The following is an 18,017-nucleotide window of genomic DNA, read 5'->3' on the forward strand; positions in this document are numbered from 1 at the left end:
GCCATGTGTAAGATCAGGTCAGAATGAGATGGGGAGGGCTAAGGTCAATTCCTTGGGAACTGGAGGTCAGGGCAAGGAGGTGGGGAGCCAAGGGGAGTCCTGAGCAAGGTGATGGCTACCATCTGATGTGGCCACTTTGCGCCTGCCCCTCTCTGCAGGCCCTGACTGCTGACTGCATCTGCCTGCCGCCACCTGGGTTTGTCTGGAGCTGCTGGGACTGTCCTGGGATCCAGTTCGCTTGCCCCCTGAGGCCGGAGAGATGCTCCCGCTGGCCAGAGCCCTCGCCTCCCCCAGGAGTCCCCAGACCCCAGCCCTGAGGGAGCAGGACAGGGCCCCTCAGCTGGCCGGCCCTGGGGATACTGAGGCCTGGCGCCTGCGTTTCCGACAGTTCCAGTACCGCGTGGCAGGAGGGCCACACCGCGCGCTGGGCCAGCTCTGGATGCTGTGCCGCCAGTGGCTGCGGCCCGAGGCGCACTCCAAGGAGCAGATGCTGGAGCTGCTGGTGCTGGAGCAGTTCCTGGGTGCGCTGCCCAGCAAGATGAGGACCTGGGTGCAGTCGCAGGGCCCTCGCACCTGCAGGGAGGCCGCTAGCCTGGTGGAGGACCTCACACAGATGTCGCAGCAGGAAGGTGAGGGGACGGGCCTCACCCCTGAGAGCGAGTGGCTGCAGGGGAGGAGCAGGTGCCGGGTTTGGGTTCTGGCCAGTGTCTCTGTGGCCCGGTGCCCAAGGATCGCGCTGCTTTTTCCTTTCGGACTCACAGTGTCGCATCCACCCAGCACTGCTCCCACCCGCTCCTGTCCCGTTCCCCCTCCCGACCAGCAGCGCCCCAGACCATCTGAGCAGAACCCCTGCCTGTACATGTCCTACCCAGTGCACATTGTCGTATCACACACCTGTGTTTTTGATTTTGTTTGTTTTTTTTACATAAATGTCATTGTGCTGCACACCTCTGTCTGCCTCACTTCTCTCAGTCGGTAATTGAGGATTCCTCCATTTTACCATGTATCCATCTGGCCTGTGGCTTTGCATTTGTCTGCTCTCCGTCAGAAGGACCCCGGGTCCCTCAGCCCACACGAGATGCTGTGGACCACGTGCCTCCCACCTCAGGCCCTGTCCAGGATCCCGGAGGTGGCTAGTCCCTCCCCTGCTTCCAGTCCATGGGACACAGACCCATCTCAGAGGTCCACAGGCTGGTTGTGGAGACAGACACCTGGGGCCACAGTTGTCACAGAATGGGTGTTAGAGGGAGCTCAACAGATGGAGGGGACTCCGATAGCTGCAAGGTCCACGGGCGGATCTGATGCTACCTGGGCTCCCCTCTCCTCCACAGGTGCTTTGTCCTCATGCTTTCTTGCCCCTGTGACTCTGTAGAACTCCCAGCCTCCCAGGCCCATGAAATGGGTTCCCTCTTTCCTAGTAATGTCAACAAAAGTGCAGACCCCATCACAACATCTGGAGGAGGTCAACTCAGGGCCTGGCACAGGTGCTGTGATCAGGGTGTCTTCAGGCCTTCGGTTCAGAAAAGCCTCAAAATCTACAGAAAACAGGGGTCTCAGGTCTCCACACTGCCTGCAGGAAGCTGGCTGACGTGCTCAGGAAAGCTGCATGTCCCGTTTTGCAGAGGCAAGAGCCTAGTCCAAGTTAGAAGGCACTGAATGCCATCATGGACTCTTGTTCCTGGGTTCCTGTGGCATCATGAAGACGTGCAAGGCAGATAAAGTAGCCCTTGGAATTCACTGTTCCAGGGACAAAGAGGCCAAAAAGCTTTTGCATCTGGCCCCTGGTGGACCCACACAGCCTGCCACACTTAGGAGGCCCAGGCTAGCATTAATACTCTGCTGTTGCCATCTTGAGATTCTGTATCATTTTTCAGCAGGGGGATTGTGTACATGTTTTGCACAAGTTGTGGTCCTGTGGACAGTGAGGTAGTTGGAGCAGCAGGTGGCTGGGCATAAGAAGGCGTTTCTACCTGCTGCGTGAATGCCTGGAAGTCAGGGACATGGGCAGGTGGCATCTGCATGCTGCTGTCTCAAGATTAGGCTTCATTCCTTGGGTGGGGAACCTCCTGGAGTGAGTGAGTGGGAAGGAACAGGAAGAGATGCACACTGAGGATGAGATGTGCCCAGGGGCTGGCTGGGGCAGGGCTGTGGACAGGGTGCCTAAAGCCCAGATGAAATCCAGTGGGAGCCTGACTCTCTTTCCTGTGAGTGGTCCTCTCCAGTTGCTGTGGCCCGCAGGGTGAAGACAGAGCCAATATTTCCATTCAAAGTTCCTGATGGCTGGTGTCTGGAAAAATATCTGAACAGAACAGGTCTCTTCTCATTTTAGTCCATAGTGTGTCCCTCCCTCTGGCCCAGCCGTGAACCTGGGTACCCAGGAGTGTTGCGCCCACTGCAGCCTGTTTATTGACAGTGATGCTCTCAGGCACAAGAGGGAGAGCACTGGGAGAGAGAGCACACGCCTGGGGCTCTGCTTTTATTGGAGGGAGGCTGTCTAGGGTCTTAGAAATATACTCTTTATTGGCTAATTTAAAGCAGAAGAGTGGTAATTAGAGTGTGAGAAAGGAGAACTAGGTCACCCAAACTGTCAGTTATCTGGACTACCCAGGGCTTTCCGAAAGAGGGACCTCCATGACTGGGGGCTGCCCAATTCCTTATCTCCTTTTTTGCTGGAAGCTGTGTCATACAGCTGCAAATATGTTTATTCCAGATGGATGTATTTGAAATGGTTGCCTCAGCAATCAAAAGTTTAATGACTCCCCACAACCATCATCCTACCTTCTGTTCACACAGAAGCAGAGGGAGCTGTCAGCTCCTATGCCAACCCTGCAGCAGTTCTGACCCCAGATCCTGTCCTGGCTGGGTGCTCTGATCACCTGCCTCCAGGGCCTTCCCTCCCTACAGTCTGCAGCCTTGACCCTCACTGGATCCAGGGGTAGCCAGCTCATCTTCAAGGCCTGGCTCAGACATCCATCCCTCTGAGAGGCTGCCCTGCAAGATGCCACTCATGTTCTTCGGGGTCCTTACCCCTCTGCGATGTTTTTAGGGTTTATCCTTTCCCTGCATGTGTCCTAGTTCTCTGTCCTAGTTTATGTGAGCTTTATGAGAGCAAGAGCTCTGCATCCACCACCAGGTGGTTCCTGGACAGTGGGCAATACCAGACACCTAGTGGGCGCACAGCCAATCCAGGAGGGGAAAAGGCAGGTGAACAGAAACAGCAGGAAGATCCAAGGATGGGCCTTTGGCAACCACCAGGCACTGTTGGGTATATTGTATGAAGTAAGGGTCCAACTTTATTCTTTTGCACGTGGATTACCAGTAGTCCCAGCACCACTGTTAAAAAGACTCCTTTTCCCCACTGAATGGTCCTGGTACATTTGTGACAAATCAATTGGCCGTAGATTCTTAGTTCTGGACTCTCTTAGTTCTGGACTCTCAATTCCTTTCCATTCTACAAGTCTGTCTTTATGCCAAATTTGTCTTGTAGCAAGTTTTGAAAATTGTAGTAAATTTTGAAATCAAGAGGTATGTGTCTTCCAACTTTGTCCTATTTTAGGGCTGTTTTGGCTATTCTGGGTCCCTGGCAATTTTATATAAATTTTAGGACCAGCTTTTTATTTCTGCAAAGAAGGAAAAAAGGCTGTTGGGGTATTTACAGGGATTACATTGGACCTGTAGATCACTAAATAATTTTGCTGTCTTAATAATATTAAATTTTCTAATCCATGAACACAGAATGTGTTTAATAATAATAATAAATAATCATGTTATTTTTCTTTAATTCCTTTCAGCAGTTTTCCGGATTTCAATGTACAAGCCTTGTACCTCCCAGGCTAAATTTATTCCTAAGTATTTTATTCTTTTTGAGTCTATAAGTGGAACTGATTCTTATTATAAATGAAATTTCCTTAGTTTCCTTTTGGGGTTGTTCACTGGTGTTTATGGAAACACACTAATTTTTATGTGTTGATATTGTGTCCTGTAACTTTGCTGAATTCACTAATTAGCTCATGCCATCTGTGAATACAGATAGTTTTTCTTCTTCCTTTCCAATTTATTTTTATTTTTTTTTAAGATTTTATTTTTAAGAAGTCTCTGCATCGAACGCAGGGCTCAAACTCACAACCCCCAGATCAAGAGTCACACACTCCACCCACTGAGCCAGCCAGGCACCCCTTCCTCTCCAATTTAGATGCCTTTTTTTTTTTTCTTTTTGTTGCCTAATTGCTTTGGCTAGAACTTCCAGTACAATGTTCAATAGAAGTGGTAAAAGCAAACATACTTGCCTCATTCTTGATTGGGGGTAAGCTTTCAGTCCCTCAAAATTATGATGCTGTATCATGAAAGGGTGCTGGCTTACATCAAATGCTTTCTCCTCGTCAATTGAGATGATCATGTGATCTATTAATATGGTGCAGTACGAAGCTTGATTTTGATATGTGGAACCACATGAGAGTTTGATTATAGCATGTCTCAGTGTGGGTCTCTTTGAGTTCATCCTACTGGAGTTTGTTCAGCTTCTTGAATGTGTAGATTCATGTATTGTATCTATTTTAGGAAGTTTCCAGCCATTATTTTTAAAAATATTTTCACTCTCTTTTGATCTTCTCCTTCTGGGATTCCCACTATATGTCTGTTGGTATGTTTTATGGTGTTCCCACAAGTCCCTTAGGCCCTGTTCATTTTTCTTCTCCTCAGACTGTACAATTTTAATTGACCTATCTTCAAGTTTACTGATCCTTTTCTCTGCCAGCTTAAATCTGCTGTTGAACCTCTCTAGCAAATTTTTCATTTTAGTTCTTATACTCTGCTCCAGAATTTCTATTTGGTTCCTTTTTATAGTTTCTCCTTATTGATATCCTTTATTTGTTGAGAACACAATTACCCTGATTTTTGATAGCTCTTTATGTATTCCTTTAGCTCTTTGAAGGTATTTAAGACAGTTGATTTCAAATCTTTGTCTAGTTAAGTCCAATGTCTGGGCTTCCTCAAGGATAGTTTCCATTAGTTTCTTTTATTCTTGTGAATGAGATATAATTTCTTGGTTCTTTGTATGCTTCTTAATTTGTTGTTGGAAACTGGGCATTTTTAGTATTTGATAATATAATGTGATAACTCTGGATATCAGATTCTCTTCCCTCTCCAGGGCCTGTTTATGCTTATTGTGGATTTAATTGTTTATTTTGATAACTTCTTTAAACTATTTTTGAACTATTTTGTAAAAACTACATTCTTTGTTGTGTGTGCTTACTAAAGTTTCTGTTTCACGAATTTAGTGGTTAGCTAGTGATGTGACAGAGATTTCCTTAAATGCCTGGAGCCAACAAAACAAAACTCTCCTGGTTTTTGTTGGTTGGCTCTGAGTTGAGGTCCTCCTTCAATGCTTAGCCACTCCATTTACAACTATCTTTAAGTCTTCACTTCCCAGTTAATGGGACCTAAAGATCAACCAGAGATGAAAGCTTGGGATCTTCTCATGTTTCCTACCATGTGTTTAGCCCTGAGCATATGCATGGCCTGCTAGACTCTCTAGTAAAGTCCTTATTCCTACATGTACTTCTTTCTCCAGACTCTTCTTTCCTAGGCATTTTGGTCTCACTGCTGCTTGCTCCACTTATCCCTTGTTTCAGGTGACTAGTATGTCAGGTTGTGACTAGTATGTGCCTTTAAATGCTTTTGGCAAATGCTGTTCAGGAGGCCACTCCAGTCCTGAGGGTTCTGAAAGGGCATAAGGAAGGCAACCTCCTGACCCAATCCTTCAGAGAGTCACCAGACAGGTCAAAACACACAAATGCAATTCTCTGGGAACAAGATATGTCCTGCCCCCTGTGGCTTCAGCAAGCCACACCAATAATATGGATTGCCATCCCCACAGCCCCTTTTAGCTGGGGAGTGGGGTTGGTAGGCAGGTAAGTAAAAATGCCACAAAACCTTCTAGTTGAAATTCAATAGCTTCTTTCTTCATTAAGCATTCCCTCATCCTTGTTTTTTTTTTTTTTTTTTTTTAATCAAATTCAAGTTCCCAAAAAGTTAAGTCTGGAAGTTTTTGCCAGCTTAATTGTTGCTTAATTGTGGATGCTTAATTGTGGAGGGATTGACTTTGGGAGCTCCCTACTCTGCCGTTTTTTGGTAATGTTACCTTCCTGTTTGCTTTTTAAAAATAATAATGTTATTGAAACATAATTTCCATACCATATAATTCACCCACTTAAAAATACACAATTCAGTGATTTTTCATATATTCACAGAGTTGTGCAACCATTATCACCATCTAATTCCAAAACATTTTGCTCCCTCCAAAAGTAAACCTCAGACCATTAGCAGTCACTCCCCATTCTCTTCTCCCCCCTAATCTAATCTACTTTTTGTCTTTATGGATTTGTCTGTTCTGTACATTTCATATAAATGAAATCACACAATATGTGGCCTTTTGTGTCTGGCTTCTTTCACTTAGCATAAGGTTTTCAAGATTCATCCGTGTTGTAAAATATATCAGTACTTCATTTTTTTTTTTTTTATGGCTGAATAATACCCCATTGTATGGATATACCACAGTTTGTTTCTCCATTTATCAGCTGATGGACATTTGGGTTGTTTCCACTTTGGGGCTATGATGAACAATCCTGCTATGAGCATTCACATACAGATACTTGTGTGGACATATTTTCATCTCCCTTGGGAACACACCTAAGGAGGAGAAGTGATAGGTCCTATGGTAACTCTATGTATAACTTTTTGAGGAACTGCCAAATTTCTTTCCAAAACTACAGTTTGCTTTTTATATGACACATTTTGAGCCTATAAAACTATGGAAAGTATTATAATGAACACCTGTGTAACTGCCATGAAGCCATCTCAGAGCCTAACCTCCTGAAAGGCAGCTTGATTTGAAGAAATGACACACTGTGGGGTTCACTGGATCCTCATGTCCCCTCACATTCCTCTCAACCCTACTCTCCCTGTTGCTCCAGAGGCAAAGCCTTGAATCTCTCATTGCATGTGCATGTTTGTACTTTTTCCTCTTATTTTGTATCCATAACAGTGTATGGCTCTGTTTCCCAAGTCCTAAACCTTCTATAAATGGTGTCCCTTCTGTTAACTGTTATTCTGCCCTGGCTTTTGTCCCTCTACAATGTGTTTTGTGGTAGATCCAAGGGGGCTCTGCTTCAACCGTCTTTGCTACCTGACCACATTCCACCTCATAAAGACTTCTGTCCAGGCTTTTCATGTTAGTGCTACAGGATATGTCCTCTTCATGGGCCTCTCAGGAGCACACATGGGCATGGAGTGTTGGGTGAGAAGACCTGTCCTTGGCTGCCTCTGGGATCACCATGGCATGCCTGGCAGCCGTGGAAAGGTCTGGAGCAGGAGGTGGGGTGGGGCTGCATTTAGAAGCTTGTTGGAAGGATGGAGGCAGTGACACACTATTGCTCTTACCTTGGCCTCACTGGGGGTCTTCAGAGATGTTCCTGGGATGTGTTGCCCTCCTGGTGCAGGAAACCTGGGGGATTTGGGGGCTCTGGGCCCACAAGCCTCTCACCATCCCTTTCTCCCACCCAGTTCTGGTATCTCTCACCGACCACCAGGACGGGAGCATCAGCGAGGAGGAAGACGGGAAGAACCAGAAAGACCCATGCCAGGTGAGCCCAGGGCCCCTGGCTCCATGCTCCTACATTCCCAGGGCACCACGGGCATCAGTGCTGTGACAGGCTCAAGGACATCCCACCCAAGCTCTGTGCAAGGCTGTCCCCAACACTCCCAAGAAGCCTGAACTCCACACCTCTAAGTGGTCCCACGAATCCCAAAACCTGCTGGGGCTCAATGCCGGGCCAGATACAGTAAAATAGGGCTGTGCTTTGCTGCAGACATCACAGACACCATCTTTATCCCCCTCCACTTGGGCCCTCATCCAGTCCTTTCCCAGACACAAGCCAGATGCTGTAGCCCACGACTACATGCTGGGCAGTCGAAAGATTTCTGGTGCTACCCCTCCCAAGTGCTGGCACATAGGTGCCTGGGGGCCCTGGCCTGGGTCCCATCTGTGTTACTCTCTGTAGTAGTCTTATACCAGAAAGCCCTGTGGATTCTTGGAGGAGCCAGGAAAGACTCTGAGAGGGTGTCCCTGGCAGCAAGATCTGTTCCTGCAAAGGCCCCAAGTGAGAGGGGACCTGGGATCAAGTGTGTGTCAGGGACCTAGGGAAACTTGGTGTGGCTGGCACTCACCGAGTGATGGGGACAGGCCTCCAGCAGGGACCGGAGTGATTAAAACCGGGTGGGGGGGGGGCATGGGGGAGCAGGGAAGACCATGTAGATTTGTTAACAGGTAAATCACAAAAGAAACAAAAGCCAAACCACATTTCCTTCCCCGTGGCACCAGATTCACAGCACCTTGCTCTCACCTCCTGTCACCTCTGTGACCTCACCCTTTCCGAGACCACAGGCCCCTCTGTCTCTCACTAATCTGCCCCTCTGAAATGTTAACCCTCCGTGCGAAACCCCTGTCAGGATCTTCATCCCCTGCAGGTGGCTGTCAGCCTGGGTGTCCATGAGGCATCCTGCCTTTCATACAGGGTCGTGTGGCCCCCCTCATTCATGATCCATACCGCCATCTTCCCCTCCCAAGCCCCTCTACACCATTCACAAGCAACCTGGAAGCATCTTTGGCTTCCTTGTGTTTTCTATGTCCGTGCTCAGAGAGAAAAAGGACAGGAGTCATGTGCTTACCTTTTAAAAATGGGAATATCACAATGAGCACATTTGGAAGATGGAAGATCACTAGCCATCAGGGAAATGCAAATTAAAACCACGGTGAGACATCATTACACACCTGCTGGAATGGTTAAAAGTAGAAAGAGGGACAGCACCAAGTGCTGGCAAGGATGTGGAAAAACTGGAACTGTTTCATTGCTGGTAGGAATGGAAAATGGAAAAATGGTTTGATTGTTTCTTATAAAGTTAAGTATATACATGACATATGACCCAGCAATCCCCCTCCTGGGACTGGGTGTTTACCCAAATGAAACAAAAACTCATGTTCCTACAAAAACCTGTACACAAATATTCATAGCATTTGTTTGTAATAGCCCCAAACTGGAAACAACCTACATGTCCCTGTGCTTGGATAAACACTCACTTATCCTGCACACCATGGAATACTACTCAGCAACATAATGGAAGAAACTCTTGATTCACACACAACTTGGATGGATCTGAAGGCCACTATGCTATCAAAACAGTTAATCTCAATAGGTACATACTATGAAATCCCATTTATATGACAATCTTGAAAAGACAAAATGATAGCCACAGAGAACAGATCAGTGGACACCAGGCAGGAGTTCTGGGTTGATGAAACGTGTGACTATATGGGGCCAGCACGAGGGAGTTTTCCCCAGGTGGTGGGACCATTCTGGTCCTGACTGTGGTAGTAGTTTCATGAATCTATATATGTGTTAAAATTCACACCCGCATATGAACATGTGTGCATACACACGCATACATACATACATGCACACACACACACATACACACAACAATTTTATACAATTAAGTAAAATTAAGATAAGTTAAACGAAAGAACCATTAAAAATGAGAATATTTCCCATCAAGCCAAAGTCCAGTCCCTTGTGTATCCCCAGAGACCACCCCACTCATGCTACTGGGGTCTAGCATCATTTTGAGGTTTGATTTGCATGGCTGGTTTTTTGAAGGACCCACCAGTCTGTATTTTGTTTCTTCTCTGGCCACTATGTTCTTCTGCCTGGAGACCGTTTTCATCTTTAGTTAATTAACAACAATAAAAGAAAGACATCTAAACGAAAACATGAGACAAAAGATGAATAATCCACCCACCCTCAGCAGAAGAGCCCATCCCACCAAAGAAACATGTGTACCTTTGTAGACATCACCGGCAGATCATCCCCGCCCTTGAACTCACCTGTGTGAGTTTCTATCTCTGACCTGCTATGGCTGAGAGGGAAAAAAGAGTTATTAGTTGTCTTGTTTTAGGCTTGCAGGAGGAAATATCTTTTTTGTTTATTTCTTTATTTGAGAGGGGAGAGGAGAGACTGAGAGAAAGGGAGAGAGTAAATCCCAAGCAGGCTCCATGCTCAGCACGTGGAGCCCTACTTAGGGCTCAATCTCACGACCAGGAGATCACAACCTGAGCTGAAACCAAGAGTCAGACACTTAACCGACTGAGCCACCCAGGCACCCTAGAAATATATTTTCAAGTATCTTTTTGTAAAACTTTTTATCGTGGAAAACTTCAAACACACACTGTGTGGCAGGATGAATAATGACTCCACCAACCCCCTTGGCCCCACCAAATGTCCATGTCCTCATCCTTGGGACCTGGGAATGTTACCATAGGTGGCAAAAGGGACTTTGCAGGTGATTAAGTATGGAATGTGAGCAGAGGAGATTATCCTGGACTATCTGAGTGGATTCTAAATGTAATCACAAGTGTACTTAAAAGAGGGAGGCAGAAGGAGGTTTAACAACAGGAGACAGGGCAGTGGCCTGTGCACAGAGGTAGTGAAAATGGAGGAACGGCCATAAAACAAAGAATGTGGATGTGTCTAGAAGCTGAGAAAAGTCCAGGGAACAGACCATCCCTGGAGAGCCTTCAGAAGGAATGAGCCTTGGCCAACTCTAACTTTAGCCCAGAGAAACTGATTTCTGGCCTCCAGAGCTGTGAGAGAAATCTGTGTTGTTTTCAGCCGCTAAGTTTGTCATGATTTGTTACAGCAGCCATAAAAAATCAATACACACTGCATACACCAAAGTAGAGAGGACAATGAACCCAGGGTTGTGTTAGGAATTTCGTGGGTCCTAAGAATTTTTGCCCCATAAAAATCATATCAAAGTTATATTCATGAGCTTCCACAAAATAGTAAAAGTTGTATTTTATGACCATTTGGTATAAAGATGAATATGTTCCAGGCTGGAATAGTTGCTATGTTCATTTTGTGTATGTGTCAGCTCTTAAAAGAAATTAAAACATTATCATGAGAAACCCCTTTCTCCAAAAAGTTTCATGGGCTCTGGGCATTATATTTCTGGCACATGATGGATAAGTCAGCCCCAGATGGGCCACAAGTGCCTGACACATAGCCAGATGTGTTGATGAAAATCCCTTTTCTATCCTGAATTCTCCCCTTGGAAATCACACACATGCTCACACTCCATCTCCATGCACTGCAGTTAGGGTCTGGGCTTCAAGGACTTTTTTTTTTCCCCCAACTGTATCTATAACATCTTTTTCTTTTTAATTGATATAACTGATGTGTAACATCAATTAATATGTATCAGGTGTACAACATAATGATTCAATATATGTATATATTGCAAAATGATCAACTACAATAAGTCCAGTTAACATCCATCACCACACAGTTACCATTTTTTTTTCTTGTGATGAGGACTTTTAAGATTTACTCTTAGCAACTTTTAAATCTACAATATATTATCAACTATAATCTCCAATCCGTATGTTACAGCCCCAGGAATTACCTTTTTTATAACTGGAAGTTTGTACCTTTTGACCCCTTCATCTATTTTGTCCCACCCCCACCCCTGGCAAGTCTTTTTTAGACATAAACCCAGCTCTACTTCCTCAACTAACGCCATTAACAATAATCCGTCAACAGCAGTAAAAGGCTGGTTGGCATTCACATATCCCATTGTTCTTATTTTCTTTTTCTTGGCTGGTTAGATGACAGATGTGGGCCCTCACATCTCACTCATTGCCCAACACTGTCCCTGGAATGACCAGACCCCAGGGCCAACAGGACTTTGGGGACATTTTTGTGTTTGGAGATATAGAGAAGGCCCAGAAATATCCCGTTTTTTGTGCCTAGCCCAGGTCTGTATATCTGCAGACATCTCTGCATGGCAACCTAAGCTTCCAAGCCAGGCGGACTAATATGCCCTAGCACGCCCCCACCAGCGCGTGCGCGCACACGCATCCTGGGCTTTCTCTCTCACTTAACCCCTCCGCCATCCATGGTCATGGTCTCCGCCACTGAGGAGGCAGGACTGGCAGCAGCTGAAGGTCTCAGGTGGTTGGGGTACCAGGAAGAAGAGGGAGAGGAATTCCTGCCTACTCCCTTGCAGATGGCAGCCTCTCTGGTGACTGTTATAGAATTCAATAAATGTTGTTTTATAATCAAAACTAGTATTTAGCACGAGACAGAAAATCAATAATTCAGCCAAACACATTATCCATATATTCCCAGCCTGAAAGTGAAGAATCTTATACCTTAATTCCCTCCCACTGCACCCTGTCCTCAGCTCCCTCCCTCCGTGAGTCTCCAGCACCTATCAGTCCCGTCTGGGCCTCTGGGAAGCCTTAGAACCCTGCACCTGCACCTGCACTCCAGCACCCTGGGAGGGTAGGTTGAGAGAAGCAGAAAGCAGAGACCAACCAAAGACAGGCCTTTCCAACATGGGCTTGACCTCCTGCCTGCTTCTCACTTCTTGTTGGTCCCAATGCACTTTCTCGAATATTGTTCATTTGTATTGAGGGATATCACTGTGCTCTTTCTCTAGCCACAAAGCCTGAATGACCCAGCCACTACAGTGGAAGTTTGCGAAGCCCTTGCCAGGTGCCTAGCTCTGAGCGAGTCGCGCAGATATCCCCTTTGAGACCCAGAGAGGAAAAGCTCCCAGGGCCATACAGCAAGTGGAGCCAGAGCCTGGATGAAAGTTTCAGATTCTCACTATTCAGTGGCAAGCACTGATATCACTTTGTGTGGTATCTGTGTACCCATTGGCGGGATGGGTGACAGGAGTGCTTTGGTGACAGATGAGACCTAGAGCCCCACTGCTGCTCACCACCCTCGGCGGGGGGGGGGGGGGGGGGGCACGCTTGTTCTCAGGGACAGTGCAGCTGTGAGGAACAGTTCAGAACCCCATAAGTGATGTTGACCTGACTCCATACATAGGACTCTTCTTAATGCCACCTTGTTGCCATGAAATTGTCAATGGTTTTCAAGTGAGGGTGTATTAGTTAGGGTTTTCCACAGAAACAAAACCAGAAGGATTTATATAGACATACAGAGAGATTTACTGTTGCTTCTTGGCCTTTTGGCGAAGATCAAGTGCAGAGAGATTTACTATAAGGAACTGGCTCACATGATTATGAAGGCCAAGAAGTCCCTGATCTTCTGGTGGGGATTCCATCTCAAGTCCAAAGGTCTGAGGACCCGAGGAGTCCCAGTCTGAGTCCAAAGGCCAATAATCAAGGTGGGGTCCAATATCTGAGGGCAGAAGGTGGCTGTCCCAGCTCAAGCAGAGAGCATAAAGGCACCCTTCTGCCTTCATGTTCAACTTGGGCCCTCAAAGGATTGGGTGATGTTCACCCACATTGGTGAGGATGACCTTTACTCAGACTACTAGTATAAATGCTGGTCTTCCCTGGAGACATTCCCACAGATACCAGGAATGATGTTTTACCAGCGATCAGGTCATCCCTTAGCCTAGTCACATTGACACAGAACTGGACACATAAAACACATCACAAAGGAGCCTTGTATTTCCATTTTGCAAGGGGGGGGGGTGTCTCAAATTATGTCCTAGTAACAGCCCTCTGGGAATGTGCATTTGGGATGTTAAAATTAAATAAAAAAGGAAACCAGATCTGAACATTCCCTGAGCAGACAAAGCCACTTAAAGCCACAGTAAGTGAAACTTAATTTAGTGTGTTCTGCAAAACAAGTGAATTATAATCTGGGCCACCTTGTGCAAATGCCTCTGGCGGTTATTAAAGAAACTTAGGTCATCTTCCTAAACGCAGTGTAAGAATAATCACTTTGAGTCACCCCTGCCACTGGAAAACCCCAGTATTACCTATTACAAAGGTAATAACTGTCACCAAAAAAGTTAAAATGCCTTCCTCACTTTCACTGTATAAGCCTCCAAACTTCCTATCAATCTTGGATTTGAAAGCTCTCAGTTCACAGACTATTCCTATATGCACAATAAACTGTTACTAACTACTATTTATTGGTTTGGTGGCTTTTTTTTTTTTTGGCACCTTTTTTTGGGGGGAGGCAGTGGCTTTAGTTTCGCTATTCCTGGATTTTTGAAAGGAGGCAATGGTGTCTGTCCCTCTGCTGTGGTGGCACTGGGTGGATGGCTCTCTGGTGGCTGCTCCAAGCTGTGGGTGGCATGGGGCAGTTGCTGAATGGGACTGTGTTTGCCATTCCAGGCATCGGAGCTGGGGCTCCCCCAGGAGGGCGAGTGGCTGCAGCCTGCCCAGCCCCAGCGGAGTCCCCACACCAGGGCGGGGGCCGAGGCATCCTGCACCCTGGGCTCACTCGGTGAGTGTTTGGGTCCTACAGCAATCCTGAGGACTGGGGCCTGGCAAGGGTTAGACTTTGCTGATGGCAGTGTTGGGGGTGGGGGGGGGGGAGCTTTGGTGATTAACTCTATACCTCCTCCAGATTGTGCACACCAACAGTGGGGACTGATATTGGCACCCCCTGCCCCAACAGCTACTCAAACGTTTCCACCCCTTGACCAGGGCTTCAGCCTCCCAGCATGAAGGCAGACAGACTGAGGATGCTGCAGCATGGGGTCCCTTCAGCAGCCTGCCCAGGTGAGGACAAGGGGGCCCCGGGGCTGTGGGATCTGCCCCCAACCCCACGTGCCCCTTTATCTTAAGAGAGGGAAAGATGGAGAACAAGAAGGCTCTACTGAGTACCAGCAGCTGGCTGCCTGCCCTTCTCTGCAGCCCTTGGGGAGCAGGGGCGGGGAGGCAGTGTGGCCTCCAGCCTCTGTCCCTTCACTAACAACCCTTTTCCCTTACCCTCCCCAGGCCTGGGCTGCTTGCCTGTGAAGCCTAGTGTCTGGGATGAGCCTCCCTGTGGGCAGGTCCGGGACAGAGCCCTCGAAAACAGGCACTGTCTCCCCAGGCTGGCCCAGGACACTCCCCAGGCCGAAGGGAGTGCCTGGCAGTCAGGGGCTGCCCCCAGGGACACTGTGCTTCAGGGCACTGCGGGCCAAGGGCCTGCTCCAGAGAAGCCCCTGCACCCACGCCCTCAGCCCAGCCTGGTTGCAGACCTCACCCTCCCAAGTGCTCAGAGCAGTAGTCCCCAAAAGGGACTTGGGGACCGTGATGCCAGCAGCACCCACCTGCCCTTACTCAAAGACACCAAAGCCTCCCCCGAAGAGTCAGGGCGACCGGCTGTTGCCCCCTCTTCCGGGAGCTCAGCGGCGCCGCCAGTCCCCCCAGGGACGCGGCCCTTCGCGTGCGCCGAATGCGGGGAGGTCTTCACCTGGGTCACCCACTTCATGGAGCACCAAAAGCGCCACCTGGAAGAGGGGCCCTTCTCGTGTCCTGAGTGCGGCAAAACCTTCCTGCACGCCTCTGTCCTGGGGGAGCATCGGAAGATCCACCTGCTGGAGCCGCTGCCCAAGAGGCCCCGCCGGAGCGGGGGCGAGGAGCCAGGAGAGGCCGACCCCCAGGAAGCGGCAGGGCAGGCCCAGGACTCGGATGGAGGCCGGCGCGGTGAGCCCTCCGGCCGCGGGGAGCCCTCGGGTCTCGGGGAGCCCTCCGGCCGCGGGGAGCCCTCCGGTCTCGAGGAGCCCTCCGGTCTCGGGGAGCCCTCCGCCCGCGGGGAGCCTTCCGGCCGCCGGGAGCCTTCGGGCCGCCGCGAGACCTCGGGCCGCCGCGAGCCCTCGGGCCGCCGCGAGCCCTCCGGTCGCGAGCGGCCCTTCGAGTGCGGCGTCTGCGGGAAGGCCTTCCCCTGGATGGTCCACCTCCTCGACCACCAGAAGCTGCACGCCACGCAGTGAGCGGACGTGCGTCCCGGGTGACAGCGACCCCCCGGCGGGCTCGTCCCGCGGGGCGACCCGGGACCCACCGCGTCCCCCCCTCCCCGGTGACAGCGACCCTCGGTGGGCTCATCCTGCGGGGCGACCCGGGACCCGCTTCCCTGCCGCCGTGTCCCCCGGATGACAGCGACCCTCGCGGACTCGTCCTGCGGGGCGACCCGGACCCGCCGCGTCTCTGGGTGTCGCCGCGCCTGCCTCTTACCCCGAGTGACAGCGACCTTCGGCGGACTCGTCCTGCGGGGCGACCCGGGAGCCGCCGCCCCGTTCTCCAGGTAACAGCGACCTTCGGCGGACACATACTGCGGGGCGACCCCAGAACCGGGCGCGCCTGCCGCTTACCCCGAGTGACAGCAATCACCGAAGGGCTAGTCCTGCGGAGCGACCCGGGACCCGCCACCCCCGCCGCCGCGTTCCCCGGGTGACAGCGACCCCTGGCGGACTCGTCCTGCAGGCGACTCGGGACACGCCACGTCTCTGGGTGTCGCCGCGCCTGCCGCTTACCCCGAGTGACAGCGACCCACGAAGGGCTCGTCCTGCGGGGCGACCCGGAACCTACCGCGTCTCCCGGGTGTCGCCGCGCCTGCCGCCTACCCCGGGTGACAACGAACCTCTGCGAACTCGTCCAGCGGAGTGACCTGGGACCCGCCATCCCCGCCGCCGCGTCCCCCGGGTGACAGCGACCCCTGGCGGACTCGTCCTGCAGGCAACCCAGGAACCACCGCGTGTCTGGGTGTCGCCGCGCCTGCCCCGTTCCCCGGGTGACAGCGACCCCGGGTGTTCGTCCTGCGGGGTGACCTGGGACCCACCGCGTCTCCCGGGTGTCGCCGCGCCTACCGCTTACCCCGGGTGACAGCGACCCTCTGCGAACTCGTCCAGCGGAGGGACCTGGGACCCGCCATCCTCCCCGCCGCGTCCCCCGGGTGACAGCGACCCCTGGCGGACGCGTCCAGCAGGCAACCCAGGACCCGCTGCGTCTCTGGGTGTCGCCGCGCCTGCCCCGTTCCCCAGGTGACAGTGGCCCCCGGGTGTTCGTCCTGCGGGACGACCCGGGACCCACCGCATCCCCCGGGCGTCCCCGCACCTGCCGCTTAACCCGGGTGACAGCGACCCACGAAGGGCTCGTCCTGTGGGGCGACCCGCGACCCACCGCGTCTCCCAGGTGTCGCCGCGCCTGCCGCTTACCCCGGGTGACAACGACCCTCTGCGAACTAGTCCAGCGGAGCGACCCAGGACCTGCCACCCCCGCCGCCGCATCCCTCGGGTAACAGCGACCTCCGGTGGACTCGTCCTACAGGTCACCCGGGACCCGCCGCGTCTCTGGGTGTTGCCGCGCCTGCCGCTTACCCCAGGTGACAGTGACCCCCCCCCCGGGGGGCTCGTCCTGTGGGACGACAGGACACCCACCTTATCTCCCGGGTGTCGCCGCGCCTACCGCTTACCTAACCGAATGACAGCGACCACCGAAGGGCTCGTCTAGCTGAACAACCTGGGACCAGCCACCCCCGCCACCGCGTTCCCCGGGCGACAGCGACCCCTGGCGGACTCATCCTGCAGGCGACCCGGGACCCGCCGCTTGTCTGGGTGTCGCCACGCCTGCCGCGTTCCTTGGGCGACAGCGACCCCCAGCGCCGCGTTCAGCTGGGCAGTCCGCCGTCTGTGTTCCGCAGGCGACAGAAGAGGAGCTTCGCCAGCGCCAGTTCCAGGAGCTTTTCCGGGGGGCGCCCTTCACCTGCCGGCCCTCCTGCACTCCCGGGAAGGCCACCGCCTGCCCTCACAGACCCTGGGAGCCTGGCACAAACGCAGGGCTCTTCTATGTGGTCTTTCCCTTTCTTCTTCTTCTTCTTCTTCTTCTTCTTCTTCTTCTTCTTCTTCTTCTTCTTCTTCTTCTTTGTCCCAGCCCACCTTTTCCTTTTTCACTCTTTTTTTATGATAAAGTACACACAACTTAAAACGTGCCATTTTAACTACTCATAATGCACAATTCGATGGCATTAAGTACATGCATAGGGTCGTGCAACCCATGTATTCTGGTACATTTTCATCACTCCCAAAATGGGTTCCCCATACCCACTAGCAGTCACTTCCCACCTCCCCTCTCTCAGCCCTTGACACCTACTAATCTGCTTGCTTTCTGGAAGATTTTAGGCAGGATTTTCAGGACTGACCAAAACTGACCT

The 18,017-nt window shown here is 50.8% G+C and overlaps 1 protein-coding gene across 1 annotated transcript; it reads left to right on the plus strand.

Moving 5' to 3' along the window:
- The first annotated feature begins 259 nt into the window (after positions 1-259).
- On the plus strand, positions 260-17,702 carry ZSCAN1 (zinc finger and SCAN domain containing 1). Its single transcript, XM_086688529.1, has 5 exons — positions 260-629; positions 7,561-7,640; positions 14,213-14,324; positions 14,528-14,602; positions 14,822-17,702. Exons 1-5 carry the CDS (start codon positions 260-262, stop codon positions 15,799-15,801), a joined length of 1,617 nt encoding a protein of 538 aa, XP_086544655.1. The 3' UTR covers positions 15,802-17,702.
- Positions 17,703-18,017: the final 315 nt, after the last annotated feature.

The sequence above is a fragment of the Puma concolor genome, chromosome E2 (genome assembly GCF_028749965.1).
Source record: "Puma concolor isolate L17-30 chromosome E2, mPumCon1.1.hap2, whole genome shotgun sequence".
Taxonomy (NCBI): Eukaryota; Metazoa; Chordata; class Mammalia; order Carnivora; family Felidae; genus Puma; species Puma concolor.

What these genes read in the sequence shown, in the direction of transcription:
- ZSCAN1 (XM_086688529.1), top strand. Translation starts at nt 260, where the DNA reads ATGCTCCCGCTGGCCAGAGCCCTCGCCTCCCCCAGGAGTCCCCAGACC. An exon ending in CTGCACCCTGGGCTCACTCG is followed by an intron (nt 14,325 to 14,527) that starts GTGAGTGTTTGG and finishes CCCCTTGACCAG; the next exon opens with GGCTTCAGCCTCCCAGCATG. An exon ending in CCCTTCAGCAGCCTGCCCAG is followed by an intron (nt 14,603 to 14,821) that starts GTGAGGACAAGG and finishes TACCCTCCCCAG; the next exon opens with GCCTGGGCTGCTTGCCTGTG.